The 20,943-nt window shown below is 36.0% G+C and overlaps 2 protein-coding genes across 2 annotated transcripts in view; both read left to right on the top strand.

Moving 5' to 3' along the window:
• LOC129796001 (chromatin-remodeling ATPase INO80) overlaps nucleotides 1-20,943 on the top strand; it is an 85,893-nt gene continuing 64,950 nt past the window's right edge. Inside the window, exons 1-3 of the mRNA XM_055837633.1 lie at nucleotides 1-994; nucleotides 1,064-2,707; nucleotides 4,158-5,145. Of these exons, the coding sequence (XP_055693608.1) occupies nucleotides 18-994; nucleotides 1,064-2,707; nucleotides 4,158-5,145 (3,609 nt within the window). The 5' untranslated portion in view covers nucleotides 1-17. The remainder of the gene's footprint in view (nucleotides 995-1,063; nucleotides 2,708-4,157; nucleotides 5,146-20,943) is intronic.
• Nucleotides 6,420-8,047, top strand: LOC129796003 (putative serine protease K12H4.7). Its single transcript, XM_055837648.1, has one exon. The coding sequence runs from the start codon at nucleotides 6,463-6,465 to the stop codon at nucleotides 7,885-7,887; it is 1,425 nt and encodes a 474-aa protein (XP_055693623.1). The 5' UTR covers nucleotides 6,420-6,462; the 3' UTR covers nucleotides 7,888-8,047.

The raw sequence follows: 20,943 nt of genomic DNA on the forward strand, positions 1-20,943 counted from the left end.
AAAAAAAAAAAAAAACAATGGCAGAAGGAACTATTGGCGGTGTTTCCGGGCAAATCCTGGCCAAACCACTTCACATTCAGCGCCTCGAGGCTGCTCTGGATATGGGGCCCCTCATGGCGTATGCGCGGGAAGTTCTCTCGCGCCCCCTGACAAGTAGCGATGAAAGTGATGTGGAGTGCCAAGTTCCGGGAAGAAAGATTCGCGGCGTTGTCTCATCGAAGGAAGACCGGACGAATGATAAAATTCGCGTGTACAACTTTGCAAATGTCGGACCGGAGCGGAAGTGGCTGCAGGATGTCCTGCTTAGCGATACGGAGAGTGAGGCGGAGATGGATGAGGAGGAGCGTGTGCGGGAGATGCTAAAGGAGCATCTGAAGGAACGTCAGATGCGCACAAAGTACTACAGGAATGCCAATAATGCTCAATTTGGGTACTACGGAGCTGGGTTGCTGTCCAACTGGGATATGTTCCCAGAGCATCAGCGCTCTGTTATTGGTTCCCGGAAGAAACGCGGGAAGGATAAGAAGAGGAAGAAGCGTGGAAAGCTACCAAAGATGCTGGAGAAGAAGCCACGGAAGAAGCGGGATTCCATGGAGGGAGATCTTGATGTGGGAGAGGTTGATTGGGATGAGCAAATTGGCGGGATGAAGGTGGAGATTGAGGATGATTTTGATTCCAAATCTCACAGTTCGTTGAGTGCTGCAACACCGAAAATGTCCGTGAGGGCACGGAAGAAGGCTGTGTTGATGAAGACACCCGAGATGATGGCCCTGCGACGGCGGAAGGTGTGGCAGCAGATGGCTAAGAAGGAGCTGGGAAAGGTTCAGAGGGCAAAGGTGAACAATCACAAGGAAATGCTGACAAATTGCAAGCGAGTTGCCACGCTGTGCATGAAGTTCTTCCGGCAGAAGGCAATGCAGTCGCAGAAGAACATGAAGGAGACCGTCTGGCGTGCCAAGAGGCTCACGCGAGAGATGCAGGCTTACTGGAAGAGGTGAGTAGTGCCCGTTCCTGTCTTTCCGGAAAGGGGAATTAATGAGGGAAACTCTCTGATTTGTTTTAGATACGATCGTGTGGAGCGAGAGACACGCCGGAGGATGGAAAAGGAAGCTGAGGAGCAACGGAAGATGGATGTGGAGATGATTGAAGTGAAGCGACAGCAACGGAAGCTGAATTTCCTCATCACCCAGACTGAACTCTATGCGCATTTCATGTCAAAGAAGATTGGCTTTGCTTCGGAGGAGGAACAACGGAGGATTCTCAATCAACTGGATGAGGAGAGTAATCCTCGACTGGCGGCAATTGATGACTACAACAGTGATGTGATGAAGCAGCGTGCCCATCAGAATGCCAGCGATGCATTCATGACAGAACGCGCCCGGACGCAGGAATTCGATGTGCACGCCAATAGATGCCCTCAACCGGGTCTGGAGGTGATTGAGGAAGTTCCGCAGCCACAGATGTTCAAGGGAGTCCTCAAGGGGTATCAGATTAAGGGCATGACATGGCTGGCAAATCTCTACAATCAGGGAATCAGTGGGATTCTCGCCGATGAGATGGGTCTGGGGAAAACCGTGCAGAGTATTGCCTTTCTCTGCCACATTGCTGAGCAGTACGGCGTCTGGGGACCCTTCCTGATCATCAGCCCTGCTTCGACGCTCCACAATTGGCAGCAGGAGATGCAGCGCTTTGTGCCGGGCTTCAATGTTGTCCCCTACTGGGGTTCACCGCACGAAAGGAAGATCCTTCGGCAATTCTGGGAGCAGAAGGATCTTCACACGAAAGATGCCAGCTTCCACGTGGTTATCACGAGTTACCAGCTCGTTGTGAGTGACTACAAGTACTTCAATCGTATCAAGTGGCAGTACATGGTGTTGGATGAGGCACAGGCCATCAAGAGCTCATCCTCCGTGCGCTGGAAGCTCCTTCTCGGCTTCAACTGTCGCAACCGGCTCCTCCTCAGTGGGACTCCCATTCAGAACAGTATGGCTGAACTCTGGGCCCTCCTGCACTTCATCATGCCCACCCTCTTTGATTCCCACGAAGAATTCAACGAGTGGTTCAGCAAGGACATTGAATCCCACGCAGAGAATAAGACAGGAATCGATGAGAAGCAAATCTCACGCCTTCACATGATTCTCAAACCCTTCATGTTGCGACGCATTAAGAAAGATGTGGAGAATGAGTTGTCTGATAAGATTGAAATCATGGTCTACTGCCCACTGACAACGCGTCAGAAATTCCTCTACATGGCGCTGAAGAAGAAGATTCGCATTGAGGATCTTCTGCACTACACTGTGGGTGGGGGAGATGGGCATTCAGTGGATAAGAACTTCACGTCGAGTCTCATGAATCTCGTCATGCAATTCCGGAAGGTGTGCAATCATCCGGAACTCTTTGAGCGTCGTGACGCAAAGAGCCCCTTTGCAATGCGCTGCCTGGACTACCCACTGGCACGCCTCGTGTTCGACGAGGGCCTCCTGAGCAGGAGTTTCCCGAGTCAGAAGCACATCCGGGAGAATCGCTTCAACATCTTCAAAGCGGAGGCGGTTCAACGATCGCTTTTCCCGCACCACAAAACGGACAATCTAGTCAACTACAGAGCCTGGACGGATCTGGCATTGGGCAGTGCATTCTCAGTCACGCGTTTCAGCAGGATGTCTCCCGAAGAGGTGGAGCATCATGGTGTTTCCGGGCTTATTTATCTGTAAGTAATTCCTGTTTTATTTTTAAGGGTGAACGATAAGGCTAAGCATTTTATGGGTTTTTGTGATTCATCTGGGGGGCTATGAGATTTGTGTTGAATCTTCAAACAACAATGAAAAACGAAGAAAAAAGTAAAGTTTGATTCTCTAACAATTGGATAAGTTTAAAATTCGATAAACAATTCAAAAAAAATTAATTTCTGTATCTATTCCGGAAGCAAAATTCATTCTAAACACATCAGTAGGGGAGACCGGGGTAAAATCAAAAGTTAGTGGAAAATTTTCAAATGCCAATTTCTCCTGACTTATAAATCGGAAAATCGGAAAAATTATGGTAAGAAGCTCTACCAACCTCCAATAATTGACTGTAATTTGGGGTGTAGCACCCGACTCACTATCCAGCGAATATTAACCTAGCTCATAGAGTGAGTACCCTTAGATTGGCGGTAACTGTAACGGCTGCCCTTCCCTCGGCAACGGCTTATGCCCCCAGGTTACAAACCCTCAAATAGGTGAGAGAGAGTACGAGAATCCTCAAGAGAATATAGGAGAGCACTGAGAGAGTAATTATATGAGAGTAGTTAAGAGGGATGATGAGAGTAGAGTCAGTCGGAGCTCAGCCTTGTGCGGGTATGGCTGCGCAGTGAAAGTGCTCTGTAGATTTAGTTGAGGACTACGAGGGTGGAGGTTACTGGGGGATTTGATCAAAGCCCTGTGGCGCCCCCTATTCAGGGCGCCACAGGAGGTTATCCGATCAGAACTTTAGGAGAAAACAAACCAAACAAAATATTGAGCCCATTTCCCCATTTCGTGTTTTTATTATTCTTTAATTTTCTTTTATTCTTATTAATCTTTACCAAATTTTTGGAAAAAAAAATTTGTTTTAGAACAGAAGATACGTTAAAGAGGAGTTTTATAAAAATAAGGTCAACTTCCGACTGAAAGCTTAGGTACTTACTTTTTTTTTAGTTTTTTCTTTGTTCCTGAGTGGTAAAAAGGCCTTTTTAACCCAACCAAATATGGCTTTAAAACAAACAAAAATTTTGCACAAAAAACATTTTTTTTTAATAGTTAATGGGTTCTGAGATATTCAATTCCCGGAAAAAACTCTTTTCTTTTCAAACGAATGTCTTGGCACGTATCCAATGTAACCTTAATCATTTTATGACTTTTTAAAAGATGTAAAATATATCTAAAGTTTCAAAACGCTCAAAAGCATTCTCAATTTTTCACAAATAAACTTCCGAAATTTGCCATTGAAACTTCCGGAACAAAAAAATCATGTAAATATGTAGAGAAATGATTTCTTTTACTTTTTTAATGAAGTAAATTCTATTAATTTAACTTTAAAACAATATATTAGTTCTTACTAAAGTGAAAAATATTCTGAATCAATAACAATAGCTGTTTGCAGTGAAGCATGCGAGTTAACGAAAATGCTTTTTTTTCAAGAATAAAATACATTGAGGGAAGAATGAAGCTCCTTCAGTTGCTACGCCATAGGATTATGTGGTGGGATAGGACATCCTTCCCACGGGATTGTCTCCTCTTGCAGCCAATGCTGGAGAATTGTCTCAATAGGATTTTCATCACATTTGGCAGCTGCCTCCAGCAGCTCGTTTTCACGGGAATAACATCACGCGTGTACACGCACACAGATCACGCGTACGTTGCCATTCCGGAATCCATGGAGCACCGGATTATTCGGAGCAAGAATCGACGAAGTGGGAAGTTTGAGGAGCTGAAGATTGACGTGGAAGTTGGACAGGGTGGGAGTATGAAGTCTCCAACAGCAGTGAGTCCCCTGAAGAGTCCGACACATGTGAAAATGCCCGCCAAATCTCCCATTTCACCCACTCCGAAGCCCAGTCAGGGCAGCGGATTGGCTCTCCTGGCGGAATTTCCGCACAAGCAGCACTCACTTGTTGTGCTTGAGTGTCGTCCCACGGAGATGCCGGGATTTGTTTATGGGCTCCCGCCAAAGGTGCAAACTTCCGGAAGGAGTATGTACTGCAATAGTCGCGCTGCGAGATGGGTAGAGATCCGGCATGAGCAGTGTGAGAATGCAGAAGGGAAGCAGCTCATGAGGAATGGCTTGGAGGTGGCACGACCTCATCTGGGATGGTCGTACATAACAATTCCGGACAAGCAAACCCTCGTATCGGATGCAGGGAAGCTTTATGTGTTGGATGGACTCCTGACGCGTCTCAAGGCGCAAGGGCATCGTGTTCTGATCTACTCGCAAATGACAAAGATGATTGATTTGCTGGAGGAGTACATGTGGCACAGGAAGCATCGCTACATGAGGCTCGATGGATCCAGCAAGATCTCAGCCAGGAGGGACATGGTGGCTGACTTTCAGTCACGTGCTGATATCTTCGTTTTCCTCCTTTCAACACGTGCTGGCGGATTAGGAATTAATCTCACCGCAGCTGATACGGTGAGTCGCAAATTCTTTTTAATTTAGCTGTGTTTCTTTCAGACACAGCTTTTGTGTACCACCTAAAATGCAAAGTCGTCAGATCGGGCTCAAACTTGGGATGAGCACCAGCACGAATTAAGGTCCCCACAATCCAAAAATGTATACGCTAAATTTTTTTTTGATATGTTGTAGGGGCTATCAAGGCCTTTCCAATGATACCTCATTTTCGAAAATCGGTCAAGCTGATTAGTCAATATGGCCGCCACAATTTTTCATCGAAAATCGACCATAACTCGAAAACGGCTTGACCGATTTTGATCAACTCGGGCTCAAATGAAAGCTCTCAACAAACCCTACAACTCTCTAGAACATCCGAAGTTTCAAAAGTGGCCGCTAGGGGGCCAAAAATCAAAAACAAAATTTTCGATGAGTTTTCGATGAATATCTCGAAAACGCCATTATTGATTTACTTCATTTTTTGATATATTATAGCCTACTATAACATCTATTTATAAAAGAAAAAATTTAAAAAAAAATTGTCGCCATTTTGAAAATATTGAGTTCCAACTTTGACATGTTATATCTCGGGATCTACAAGTCCGATTTTGATCAACTCAAGCGCAAATGAAAGGTTTCGTGAAACCCTACAAATGTCTAGAACATTGCAACTTCGAGAAATGACCGCGAGAGGTGCTAAAGTCAAAATCAAAATTTTCGAAAAGTTCGAACTCGAATTTTTCGAAAATGCCATAATCGATTTACTTCACATTTTAATATGTTATAGGTGAGGTTAAGACCTTTCCAACGATAGCTCAAAATCGAAAATCTATGGAACCGTTCCCGAGATATGGCGTTTTAAAGATTTCTTGCGGGATGACTTTTCAACTTTTCCCGACTTTGCGCGTATTTAAATTAATTCGCGTTCTAGTTTGCTCTCACAAAATTGGTACGCTGAAAGAAACAGAGCTCTCGTAAGCTTGGTCAGCTTACCTGTACATTTATTCTGTTTTGTTGAGTTTTATTGGTCAAGAAATTGAATCATTTTAAGTCGGAAAAATATTCCATTTTGTCTAGTTCTTGTGGGATTTTTTGACTTCTTTGAGGCTCCTTTTCTGATGAAATTTGAAGGAAAAAATGAAGATTTTACTGCCTTTACTTCCTTATCTCGGGGAAAACTTTATACTTGAACCATCTGTTGGCTCTGTTGCAAAACTTTCAATGAATTTCAATGGCTTTTCAAGAGTTTCCTCAAGTGGCCCTCAAGTCCCTCCGATAAGAAGTCTTTTTAGTGGGTATAAAAGCAGAGCTTTCGCAGCTTTGCGACGTTTAGAAGAAATGGATTTATTGGTGGTTCTTTGTCTTGTGAATTTCCTCCTTCCCGCTCATGGATTATCGAGTCAAATCTTCCGGAAGCTTCATGAGGAGCCTCATCTGTCGCGAGAAAGTTGTAAATCAACGCGGAAAATTAGTGAAGAATGGATTTATCAGTGGTTAGATCATACAAATCCACAGGATGATAGAAAGTGGCGAATGAGGTTCTTTGCAAATGAAGAATTTTACGTGGAAGGTGGTCCAATTTTTATCTTTGTGGGTGGAGAATGGAGTGCTTCGGCGGAATTTGTAATGGGAGGACATGTGTACGATATGGCAAAGGAATTTCATGGGTATCTCTTCTACACTGAGCATCGTTTCTATGGGAAAAGTCAACCAACGAGTAATCTTTCCCTGGAGAATCTCAGATACTTAACAAGTGAACAAGCTCTGGCGGATTTGGCGCATTTTATTGCAACAAAAACGGAGGAAATTCCCGGAGCAAGCAATAGTTCGGTATTCCTCATTGGTGGTTCATATGCAGGATCTCTGGTGACGTGGTTCAGTCACAAGTATCCATTCCTCGTGACGGGAGCTTGGGCCTCGAGTGCTCCTCTCTTGGCAAAGGTGGATTTCAAGGAGTATTTTGAGGTTGTTGCTGAGTCCATTCAACTTGTCGGTGGGCAGGAATGCTTCGCAAAGACGACAGAAGCTTTCAAAGCAATGGAAGATCTCATTGCTGAAGGGAATTTCTCAAATCTCACCCAGGCGCTCAATCTCTGCCAAAATATCACGAGTGATGAGATGAATGTACAAAATTTCTTCCAAACCATGTCGGGGTTCTTAGCAGTTGTCGTTCAGAGTCTTTCCTGGGCAGGAATTGAAGGTTTTTGCTCAGGAATGCTCGGGAATGATGATCCCCTCGTGGGCTATGCGCAGAATCTGAAAATCCTCGGAGGTGGATGTCTTACAGTGGACTTTGAGGAGGACAATAAAGTCCTGAGAGACACTGCGTGGCCAGCAGATGAGAGTCAAATGATGCGTCGGTGGATTTATCAAACTTGCAATGAATTTGGGTGGTTTCAAACGTCCACCTCGTCCAAACATCCCTTCAATTACTTCCCCGTTGAATTTTTCATCAATCTCTGCCAATATGTCTTCGGCGAAGAATTTGTTGGGGAGAAAATTGAGCAAAATACTTGCTTAATTAATGCAAAATTCGATGGTTTGGAGCCAAAAATAAAGAACGTCTACTTAACTCATGGGCAGTTGGATCCATGGAGGGCTGCTGGGGCACAGAAAAATATTAACGACGATTCCCTGACTGTGATCCTCCCCAATCATAGTCATTGTAGTGATTTTGGATCAATGAATGTTAATGATTCCCTTGATTTGTACATTTCCAAGTCGAGAATAAAGGCCTACGTGAAGAATTTGATTGGTTTGTGAGAAAAAAAATTGTTTCTTTAACTTTCCTTTTTTCTCTAGAATTAAATTCCGAGGTGATTAAAAAATATTTAGAAGGAGCTTTTAAAAAGAATTTGAAATTATACGGTGCGATATTGTATAAAAAGTACCTACCTAAATAAAATAAATCTAATAATAAAAAGAATTTTCTTTAGAATATTCCTTGGAAAAACTTTGGGAAGATTTTTCCAAAAATTTGTAAATGCCACTATTTTAACCCTTTTGCGTTCTTTAGGTCATAGGTAAACACAAACGTGAAACATTCTATTTTCTTGAATTTCAATCAATTTAATAGTTTTTCTAGGATTAGAATGAGTTGAATTTACGTAAATGAGGCCATAAAAACACGTTCTTATGGAAAAATGTTTTCTGAGAGTATTCATAGAATAAATATCGTGATAAAAAGAGCGCATGTTTCAATGTTTCTATGTTTCATGTAGACGCGAAAGGTTTAACTAATTTTACTTTATTTTGTTAATGAATTAAATGCATCAATTCATTGTCAAAAGAAAATCTACTTAAATATTAAAATCTGTATTAAATTTAAACTAAATTAAAAGAAAAAAAGAAAAATCTGGTCATGATTTTCTCATTTTTGAAATCAATATTTTTTTCCAGATTTTTTTTTAATTGAAAAGGAAGAAATTAAGGAAATCTATTAAGCTTTTTTTGAATTTTCTTCTTTTTTCTTCTTTTGAATGCTTATCATCCCCTAAAAAATATTATTTTCATGTCTTTTATTTTTAATTTCTCATGAAAACTCCAAAATGAATAAACTTCTTTATTTTAAAATTAAAAGAAAAATGTCAAAAGGTCTTCAATATGTTTTTTTCTCCACTTCAAAACACCTACAAAATGCAAAGAACTCAGCCTATTTTGAGATTTTTTATTGCCAAAAGCACTTTGAGGGTTTTTTCTCTCTCTCTCTGAAAGTAGTTCGATAATTGTCTTAAATTATGGAATTCAATAGAAGACTAATAGAACCTCTTTGAGCGAAGAAAATTTCATCAACACTATCGTCTCCTCACTCAAAACCACACACTCTTCGTTTGAGAGGGTACACATATAGCACATTAATTGCATCATTAGGAGTTCTGTGGGGAAAGGGAACGTCACACAGCAGAGACTTCTGAAGTATTCAAGACAGGTGATTGAAGGGAATTAAGAATATTAAATATTTGAAGGGATCAAACAAAAACTACGTTAATTTTTTAATTTTAATTTTTTGTTCATAATGTCTTTTTTCGAGAGATTTTGTGCAGATCCTTACTGATTTTTTTTAAACCTTTTTAAATCTATAGAAATTTTTTTTTAATTAATTGTTTGCCTTATCTGCTGCATTTTTTTCTATTACTCCTTTAAAAAAAAAAACAGGAACGTAGCCAGAATTTTATTCTAGGAGCGTTAAAATTAGAATTAAGAGTCGAAATTTATGAAAATTTGTAGCTTCGTACCGTATTTTCTAACGTCTTACGTTCCTTCCTTAATTTTTCAAATTTCTTTTCTAACTTTTGACTATTTTCTAAACTTACGTTTTGTCTCTAATTTTTGACGTTTCTTTACTATTTTTTGACGTTTCCCATTTAACATTTGAAAATTCCATTTTGAAATTCATTTAATGAAGATTTCAGCCGGGAAATAATTTATTTTGACCTCTAAAACGAAACCTCCGATTTGTCTGAGCCTTAAAACAAATTTTTAGACATTCACACACCCTTCTCATGCCTACATATTTTAAAACTTTAATAGCAGAAAAACTTTGAAATTTTCAACATAATCTTCTGCTTGAAAAGTTTTTACCCACATAAATGTAAATAAATTCACAAATACTTTAAACCTTTAATCTGTGTGAACATTATTTCACACGTTGATAAAGTTTTTGAAAAAAAAAAGACAAACAAATAAACAAATCAGTTGCATAATGTTTCGGCGACAGGAAGGGAATTATAGAAAAGATCCAAAACAACCTGATAAATGGCCTGCATTTGCCACTATAGCTGTGGCTGGAGCTTCTTGTCGCTTGTGCGTGAAATACCGCGATAATTAATTGTCTGTGTGCCACCATTGAATGGGCAGGAAGAAAACGAGCGCCCATATGGAGGTGAAGGAGCGGGGCGAATTTATTGAATAGAGTGCATTAAAAGTCTTCATAAAATTATTTGATTTATTCGATGAGATTTTATGGGTTTGAATTTTTCATTTATATAAATAAATCTCCTCAAGGCTTTTTTTTGTTTTGCTTTTTCTTGTTTCTTTTGGACAACAAAAACCAAGAGAAGACGACAGTTTTTTTTTGCAGTGATTATTTTGTCTTTTTAAATCAATTTCAATGTGTGCAATCTTTTCATTAAATGCGTGAGAAAATTATCTAATTTTCCTACATTGAAATTTATTTTCTTTATTGCGCCGTGTGCGGGTTTTTGTGCAAGAAAAACTGCAAAGTTAAATATATATAAACTGCAAAGTTAAATATATATAAACTGCAAAGTTATATATATATAAACTGCAAAGTTAAATATATATAAACTGCAAAGTTAAATATATATAAACTGCAAAGTTAAATATATATAAACTGCAAAGTTGAATATTGCATAGATGGAACAGTATAAAGCGAATGTACGGTAAGTAAAACTTACAGGCTGTGATTCTTTCTTTGTCAGTGAAATGTGCAAAATTGGGTGAATGGGCTGAAATGAAGGAAAGGTTAAATTCTAAGGAAAGACTGACTCGCGCCATGGCTGTGATTCGGGCGCGCATTATATATATTTAACTTTGCAGTTTATATATATTTAACTTTGCAGTTTATATATATTTAACTTTGCAGTTTATATATATTTTACTTTGCAGTTTATATATATTTAACTTTGCAGTTTATATATATTTAACTTTGCAGTTTATATATATTTAACTTTGCACATTATATATATTTAACTTTGCAGTTTATATATATTTTACTTTGCAGTTTATATATATTTAACTTTGCAGTTTATATATATTTAACTTTGCAGTTTATATATATTTTACTTTGCAGTTTATATATATTTAACTTTGCAATTTATATATAAGCGCCCCGCTACGCGGGGCGCTGGTTTATATTGAAGTAGCTTTGAAGTAACTTTATATCAGTTTCTATTGTAAAATTCAAAGTCGTCAGATCATTCTTAGAAACCTTTCAAAAAAAATTTTTTTAGCAATATGTTCAAACTTTTTATTAATTTTACATATTAAATATTATAAAAAGTTCCCCCTGCCGCGTCTGCCACTTATTCTTGAAAAGAATGAGCGCCCAGGTTCTACCACGGGGAGGTGCGGACAGAAGTTGAATAAGAGAGGCTATATGTGTCGCGTCTTATTCCATTAAGAACCCAAAAACTGGAAAGAAAAATATTATTAAAAATATTCACAACAAAATATTACAGAAAAACTTGCCTAAAAATTCGTATGTAGAATACTGCGTTGGCCGCTCGTGTTGTCGCCTGCCCGTTGATCTGCGTTGCTTGTAGATGCTGGTTGAGGTCGTTGAGGTAGCCTGTTTGTCTTATAAAAGAAATTAACTACATATTATGTTATTTTATCTATTTGGTAGGAAAAGGAGTTATTACTCTATTTTCCAAAATATATTTTATGTGTTTTCTCATTTTTGTTATATCATATCTTTGTTGGCATGGGTCTTTGCCTAACACGTAACTGACCGCATTTGCCATAGCAAAAATGCCACACATGATATAGTCTGGCTGGCTCATAACTTTCTTAATTTTAATATGATTAGAAATTGGTTGTAAATAGGGATGCAATTTGCTCAAAAAATTTAAGGCCTGATCATTAATTGTTGAGCCGTTCATCGAATCATAATAATCTATCGTGTTGTCACCGTTATATATCGCGAGGGTAAAATGTCCTATGAAATTAGATTCTTGTCCAGAAGTAAGTATTATTTGAATGTGTTTTCTATTGGGAGGAATTATGGGGCATTCGTCTGTATTGTGGACTCCAAATTCAAGATTAACGTTTTTAAATTCGGGGTATTTTTCGGTGAGAATATGCATGAAACGGTATATATGAAGTGAACTTGCATAAGTGGAGTCTAAACTTATATCTTCAGTTCTCCATAGTTCAAGTAGAACGTCAGGTTGGTCAACAGGTTTTTCTGGACTTTTGTCTTTGACTATTTTCTTAGTAGTTGATGGAGAAGAAATATTTTGGGGCTCTTTGACAATTTCGGGGGGTGGCAAAGAATCCGGCGTATGAGATTTAGGAGGTGATTTTGAAATTACTTTTTCTGGTTTCTTTGGATCAGGCGTATGGGGTATAGGAGGTGATTTTGAAATCGGCGTATACGGTTTAGAAGGTGACTTAGGAATAAATGTTTCGGGTTTCTTTTCATCGACTATGCAATAAACGGGACGATGATCAGAGAAATAACTATCATAAATTCCAACTGAACAATTTTCATTTGGAATATTGGTTATAACGACATCTAACTGACTGTCATATTTGGTCGTAGTTTCATGAGAATCTAATTTAGATTCCAATTGGAATTTTGCAATAAAGCTTAAAAATTTCTTATTAACGTTATCCGCATGAATATTGAAATTAAAATCACCTGTTAAAATAATTTTTGAATTCTTAGGAATTTTTGAAAAAATATTTTCAAATGAATTTGCGAAAACATCGAAAGGAACTTTAGGTGATTTGTATCCAGAAATGACATAAAATTGATTTCCGTAATCTAAAACGAATAAGCTTAAAGTGTATTTCTTCTCATGATCAATTTTTAAGTCTTCTGCTAATACTTTAACTTTTGACCTATCTTCATTTTTGACCAAACATAAAAGGCCTCCAATATTCTGTATTTCATTATCTTGTCTATATAGGGTAAAGTAACCCTTAAAACTTGGAATTGAATAAGATTGAAACGTTTTAGTTTCAGAGAATATTAAAATATTGAAGCATTTATACCACGAATCGGTATCAATATCTTTGAAATGTTTATGCAAGGATACGATATTGTGGTAGCAAATTTTAATCTTTTTCCGATCTACTTTACGAACATCTTCAAAAATGTCTTTTAATGGTTTTTTTGTTCGTAAATTATGAATTTCATTAATGATTCGTTGTCCTACGTGTGAAATTTGTCGTGGGTAAAATGTACCAATTATATATAAACCGTTTAATGACGTTACTCTACTCAGTGCTACGTACATCATGCACAAGCTAATATTTTCTTGTTTAGTAAGATCAATACATATTGATTGATATGTTTGGCCCTGACTCTTATGCATTGTTATAGCCTCCGCAGGCATAATAGGAAATTGTACCCTTGATACTGTAGTGGTACTATCTCTATGTAATTGGAAACTGAAATTGCACTTTTCAAGTGGAACTAAATTTTCATTTAAATTATTTGTCTTTAAATAATTTTGGTAGCGCTTTTCCTTATTGAGTTTCTTACCAACTCTGTCTTCTAAGAATTCTAACCATATTAAAGATATATTCTTCTTTGAATCAAAAGTTATGTGACGGAGTATTCCGCAAGCTCCATTTACTAAGCCGTCTTCTACATCTATATTCTTAATTACCATATATTTAATTCCTAGTTTTAAATGCAAAGTGTAGACGGCACCTGCACTTTTATTGGTATCTCTAGTTTGAAGGTCTTTTAATATTTTATCCGTTTTCTTATCGCTTATAGATTTGGACTTTTTACTAGTAACTACTTTATCTTTTGCTAACGATGTGTGCAATTCTCCTGGAAATTCGGAAATTTTCCTTTCATTGAACGCGTCAACATTTGCACGTGTGGCAAATAATCTAATAGCTTCTAATGGAACGTCCTTTGCATTCTTAACCGTTCTAGATCTAATTAAATTTATATCTTTCTGTGTCATTTTTCCGATTGACATATTATTTAATGCTATTGTGAAATCTAAATCACCCTTTTGGCGCATTATTTCGTTTAATTCAAAGTATTTAAATTCTTCCCAAAGAGGATTGATATCTAAAATATTAATGCTACTTTTAGTCGGTGCACGAAATATTGATACATCTCCAACAGGAGCTATTTGATTGAGATCTCCTACAACGATAACTGATTTACCACCAAAGCTTTGATTTACTCCAAAAATTTGTTTTGACCTTTGATTCATTTTCAAAAACATATTTGAACCAACCATTGAAACTTCGTCAACTATAATAAGGTCAACATCTCTAAGTTCACAACGAATTGAGTTAGCAACATCTTCTGAGAGACGATCAGTATTGACAGGATTTTGTGTATTGGGGAGCGCGAAAGCTAAATGAATGGTCATACCATTTATTAGAAAGGCTGCCATGCCACTAGGAGCACAAAGTAATACTTTCATAGTACCTGGATTACTATTGGGTAAATTATCAAAGTGGTGTGTTATTAATTGATATAAGCAGTTTATTACGCGAGTTTTACCTACACCAGCTGAGCCTGATAGAAATATACGAATTGGCAATTTATTAGAAGTGAAACACTTATAAATATGCATTACGATTTGCCTCTGACGTTCATTAAGAGATTGCATTTTTAAGCATAAATCATCTTTGGTTATTCTAACGGGGGAAACATATTTTCTGGGTTTATTATCACCGGGTTTATCATCTTTGGGTATAGGATCAACTTCTTGTGATTTCGATACAGGTTTGTTTATATCAGTTTCTTCATCGCTTTGGACATCACGAACTTTACCTATAGCTTCTTCTATTTCTTCTTCAGATACAAAGTTATACTTATCGCGCACTAATTTTATCGCTTCTAAGTTCTTCAAATAAAGTTGCTTGCAATCAGCATCTTCAATTTCAATCTTTTCATCTCTAAATGGCAAATACAAGAGACATTGAAAACGGTAATAATTTTCTTCATCTTTAAGTTTATCATATGGTTTAAATCTGACTATTTTGGAACGAATTCTCATACTTATATCTGTTTCATCGTCACTATCATCCTCTTCTTTACTTCTCTTAACTTCAGTATAATCTGCCGCATATTCAATCAAAGTTATATTATTTAATTCAGACTTTCTCTTCTGATATTTAAGAATTATATCTTCGGCAAATATATCAGTGGAATCTGGGGGTAAATTTTTCAATTGTTTCGTCTGTTTTAACATTCTAGCCCTTTCGTTAATTGGCCTAGTATTGATATATACATTTGATCTACTACATCGACTCATAGGAAGTGATAAGCAATAATAAGAAGCTTCTTGAGCACCTACTAATTTAGCATTTAGAAGTCCATGTGCATATTTTCGCATTCGTTCTTCTAAGGTATAATTCTTATTAACTTTAATTTCTGCTGATATATCTTTTAAAATTTTCGCTAGACCAGAGTCTGCTTTTGTCACATAATCAACGACATATTTTGCCAAAGCAAAGACTTCTAAAACGGGTTGAATATCCATATTGGATTCCGTATAATTTAAAATATCTTCATTATACGCATTTATATTGACTTCCCTACTGGTTCGTTTAAGGAACAAACGGGGACGTTTAATATGTGCCCTAATAGCTAATATATATTTCTCTCTTGTGATATTAAGTTTAAATAATAAATCTTCAAAAGACATATCGACATATTTCTTCGAAAAATTTTGAACTTCATTGTCAATCTGTTGATAGATTTCATTTAAAGTTTTACGATTGTGTAATTTTCTCTCTTCTTCGTTAAGGGGCAAAAGAATTTCAGTTTTATCCATTGGTGGATGTGGAATATTAAAACGACACCTTTTCCGTTTGCCTTTGTAGCAAGTTTCGGAATGTCTATGCATTTGTCTCTTAATTAAGGGATATTTAATTGGATCTTTATATTTGCATGTAACAAATTTATCTATAAATTTAATGACGCCTTCAAATGTGTCAGGATTTTCTGGATCAAACTCTGGAAAATCTTTACACCATAGAAGCATATGAATATGAGGGCTTCCTCTCATTTGAAATTCTACTCTTTGGAAATAATCAATTACGAAATTGTCTTCAAATGGACCACATTTCTGAATTTGGTCTTCACCTACTTTGACTGTTTTACTTGGATCAATTGTTAGCATTTTCATTAAATTCTTTGATTTATTTTCAAAATATCTAACACACGTAATAGGGTCATTTTGAATCATTTTGGTCCTATCGGCCTTTTCAAGGTTCATGCTTTCTAGAAAACTTATGTTTTTATTTAAATTTTCAGCTAAATTTTGCAATAGCTCTGGGCAATGCATTTCGGAACATGTTATTGTGAGAAATAAATGTGGTTTTCCTAATTGTCTAATCATTGAAAGAATTATATTCTGTTTCTCTATAAAATAGGCAGGAGTTAAAGGATTTGCCTTAAGGAATCTATATCCATCATCAATTCCAACGAGTTTATCGACTTTTGTTGGGTTAAGAGCATCACCTGCAGTAACATTTTTAACGTTTTTGGATTTTCGTAAACATATATTGACTGTACTAGAAACAGAATTTCGCAATTTTATATTAGCGCAATATAAAACTTTCTTGGGAATACGACACCGAGGGTCTTTTCTACGAAGTTCTGATTTGACACGTTGGTGATAGAAAATTTTATTAATTTTGTAAGTTTGTCCACAATAAATTTTTGGAAAGGACAGTTCTTCTAGATTTTTATGGGTATCGAAATAGACGGGTTTCTTTCCTTGACCAGGGGCCATAATACAAATTTTACTAGCCGCAGCTTCATATGCATCAAGATCTAAAAGCATAACATCTTCATTCGGTAAATTATCGTCATCATCAAAAATGTCTACAAGGGGATCTTTATTTTCGTCTTTCTCACTTTTAATCTTTTTATTGGGTTGTGATAAAGGCTTTTCTACCTTAATTTTATTTGTAAAAGTAAAAGTTCCTGTAAATCCACAACTAATATTATCATCAAGATCATCATCTTCGCGTTTTCTCTTCTTTGGGCTATCTGGAATTTCTTCAATTTCCATTAAAATATTATGGATAACATCACTATTATTTTCATCAATTTGGGACGTTGAAACTATAGGGAACATTGTTACGGTTTCGGTATTTAACATATTATATAAATGATTTCTCATTTCTTCAATTTTATAGCAAAGATTACTGGGGTCAATATTATTAAGCAATGCTACACTATTTGCAATGGCATGAACACCACAAGAATAACTATCATTCTGCTGAAATGTTTTCATGAATTTAATTGCATCTTTCTTCTTCATTGTTGTAGGGTACATTTTCTTTAAAAATTTAATGCAATCTTCATTGAGTGTTTTCCAATCTAAGGAATCGTATACGTAAACAGTTTTATCTTTATGTACTGTTGTTACCCAATGACCTATTTTATTATCACCTTTGGGTTCTAAAAACAAAATTTGAACGTTTCTTCTATTTCGACCTTTTGCCTTTACATGCTTGAGGCCCATATCACAAATATAAAAAGTTGGAAACATGTAATTATTTTTAAATAATTTATTTATTATTTCGATAAATCGCTCAGTATGATCACTATTTACGTAAATTTCAAAATTGCGAACATCTTGAATGTTCCATTTAGCATCTGGTTTAAATGAGGATGGTTGTGAATTATCTTTACCAGATAAAGTAAATATTTCTGGGGGAATTTCTTTCTTTTCGGGACTAACAACTTTATCATCACCTTTTGGTTCATCTTTAACTTGATCTTCTGGGTCAACTATAAATGAAACTTCTATATCTTGAATATCTTTTAAATAATTCGGGTCAACCGTAATACCTTCAGCTATATAAAGAGGGGTTGTAACAAGATAGTTAATAGCTTCTAATACTTTCCTAATTCGTACCGTTTCAAACATATAATGACTCTTGTAGTCTTCGTGTCTCTTTAATTTAACTTGAACTGTATTCATATTATCAAATCTTCGCGGTAAAACTTTAACCATGTCATTTATTTCAACGGGAATATGGACGACACTACCTTTTAAGCCTTTCTGAGGGTTTAACGCGTATTTCTTTAACTCTCGAATTTCCATGAAATTTATTATAGGGGCTACCATTCTCTCTTCTAATTCACTTAAATCTCTGAGGCAATCAGGAATTTCGGGAAAAGCTAATCCGTTTTTAATTGCAAGTGTAGGTAATTTATTTCTATTTAAATAAGTGTGACACGTAGTGCAACAATACTTTGAAATTCTGAGGAAATCTTCAAGGTCCGATTTATTCTTATACTTGCATTTATTAATATTTAGTTCTTTGACATTATGCTTGAAAAATTTGCCTTCGCAACATCCGCAAATAACATTTGTTACTTGTTTGCGTTTTTCAAAAAATTCTATAAGGGTACGATTTTTATCTTTCATCTTCTTAACCTTTAATTTAAAATTTTTGTTTCCTAATTTCTTGTAGTTGTAATTAATTTGGAATTTCAAAGACCGTTTTAATCTGTCTCGAAACATTAGGATTTGGTTTTCGAACTTCGTTTGATCGACGGAAGAATATTTAGATTTTAATGACTTTTCAATTCGTTTATCTATAAAATTATTAGGTTTTAATTTTGCATGGTGGGACTTTATACTACTTTTCTGCCTTCTAATCATTCTAAGTAAATTTTCCTTTCTTCTGAATGCCGGATCTTTTCGTTTTAAAATGTTTCTCATCTTTCTCTCTTTATTTTCAGATAATTTCTTCTTAATGTTTGTCCTTTCAATTTTACGTTGCACCTTTCGCTTAGCGTTTTCAAGGGATCTTATCACGAGATTGTGCCTTTCAATTTTATGTCTAACTTTTCGCTTAACGTTTTCAAGGGATTTAATCGCGGGATTTTGTCTTTCAATTTTACGTTGTTCTTTTCTCTTAGCGTTTTCAAGGGACTTAATCGCGGGATTTTGTCTTTCAATTTTACGTTGTTCTTTTCTCTTAGCGTTTTCAAGGGATTTAATCGCGGGATCTTGTCTTTCAATTTTACGTTGTTCTTTTCGTTTTAAATTTTCGACTTCCTTCTTTGATGAAATTGATCTTTCCTGTTCATGCAATTTTCGACGCCTTTTGTTATCAACATTTTTATAAAATTTGCTTTGAGATCTTAGAATTTTCTTATATAATTTACTGTACTCACGATTTTTATCCGCAATTGTTTCGTCTGTTGAATTCACATCTTTATCAGTATTAAATGAACTTAAAGTCGTTTCATTAGACTCACTTCGCACTGGTACGTTTACTAACTCACTATTATCTATATTGTCATCTAATTGAACATTAATCGGTGTTATTGTAAAAGGTATCTGGCCATTAAATGAAAGATTTCCATGAAGAAAATTATATTTTAAAATATTATATAAAGAAATAATATCTGTATAAGCACATAAAATTGATTTACCATTTTCAACAAATTGGCCAAAATTTCCACGTGAATGGCTATCAAAATAATAGTATAAATTGCCAATTTTAAATATCGCAATTGATAGTAAATTGCACGTAATTACGCCGTGTGTGAATTTATCGAAAAACTTGTGGAGTGCTGTTTCAAAAATTGAATTTTGATCATTACCAAATATTTGACCTTGCAAACCGATCATTGCTTCATTGAATTCGAAACCATTAAATTCTTGTTCAAGAGAAATGTTGATCTTAATGTTTTGAATATAAAATTCGGTGTAAACTTGTTCAACAGTTAAATAATGATTAGCGGAAGCATTATTGGCACGAGAAGTTATATATAGTTCATTTCCTGTCAAAAGAATTTCATCTAATGTATTTGTAAGCCAACTGGAAATTGGTATCACATGAGCATAAGCAATTGCTGCAACTGAATTAGCTGTGCATTGGTTATTATTAGAAAATGGACCAAAAAGTGTAATGTTATCTTGATTGTAAGAACCATGGACAAAAATATGGGGTTTGATTATTCCGAACTGCTTGTAATAAGATTCATTTTTCGCGACTTTCTTCTTCTTCTTGATAAAACCGGCACCGTATTGTTTTGGCCGTTTATGAAATAAATTTTGAAAATTTGAATTTTCAACAGTAAAAGAAATTGGTAATTGGTTGGGCGCAGCGGGTGCCACGACCTTTTCTCCTGACCTTCGACCTTCGGTCTTGATCAGGGCGACTTCGGAGCTATGGTCAAGCCATGCCACGGATCCAGTCCTCCCAGAACAGCCCTGTAAAATTTATTTTTCAGTATCACGAAAAGAAATTCTACTCATAATTCATTTACGTCCCTTCAAAAGATATGAATAAATATAATTAATAACTTTCCTTACACATATTCAATCTTTAATCGACCAAACAAACTCATTTAAAAATCGTGTTGTTTTTCACTTTTTTCCTCAAAAAAAAAAAACTTTCATATCTCATTGCATTTTGATTGATTTTTATGCACTCAGTACACATAGTTTATTCAATAAAATAGCGTAATTAAGCACTAAAAGTACACTATTTAAGTATAAAATTTAAAAAAAAAATTAAGCTCATGGCCACTTTCACGACTCCCCGTGACGTCACTTGTTTAATTTTCTTTCAAGTCCCGAGAAAATTGTATGAAAAAATTAAAAATTTTCAGAGAGCTTAATCAAATCAAACGGAAAAGCTGAAAAAATTTCCACATTTTCACGGGATTTCCCACACAAATGCCACCCGTACCAATTCTGTACCAAAATAATTTAACGGAAAATTTGAATATGAAACATTTTAAATTTTGGCACAACGTTTTCTTACGCGTCACAAATACTTGCATGATTGATTGCAATTTTTCTCAAAACAACGCGAGATTCCACACAAAATAACTTGTTCCGATAAATTATGCCAAACACAACGAAAAATTTCAGAGAGCTTAATCAATTTCCACATTTTCACGGGATTTCCCACACAAATGCCACGCGTACCAATTCTGTACCAAAATAATCTAACGGAAAATTTGAATATGAAACTTTTTAAATTTTGGCACAACGTTTTTTTAAGCATCACAAATACTTGCATGATTGATTGCATTTTTTTTCTCAAAACAACGCGAGATTCCACACAAAATAACTTGTTCCGATAAATTTATGCCAAAAACAATGAAGA

The sequence above is a fragment of the Lutzomyia longipalpis genome, chromosome 1 (genome assembly GCF_024334085.1).
Source record: "Lutzomyia longipalpis isolate SR_M1_2022 chromosome 1, ASM2433408v1".
NCBI lineage: Eukaryota > Metazoa > Arthropoda > Insecta > Diptera > Psychodidae > Lutzomyia > Lutzomyia longipalpis.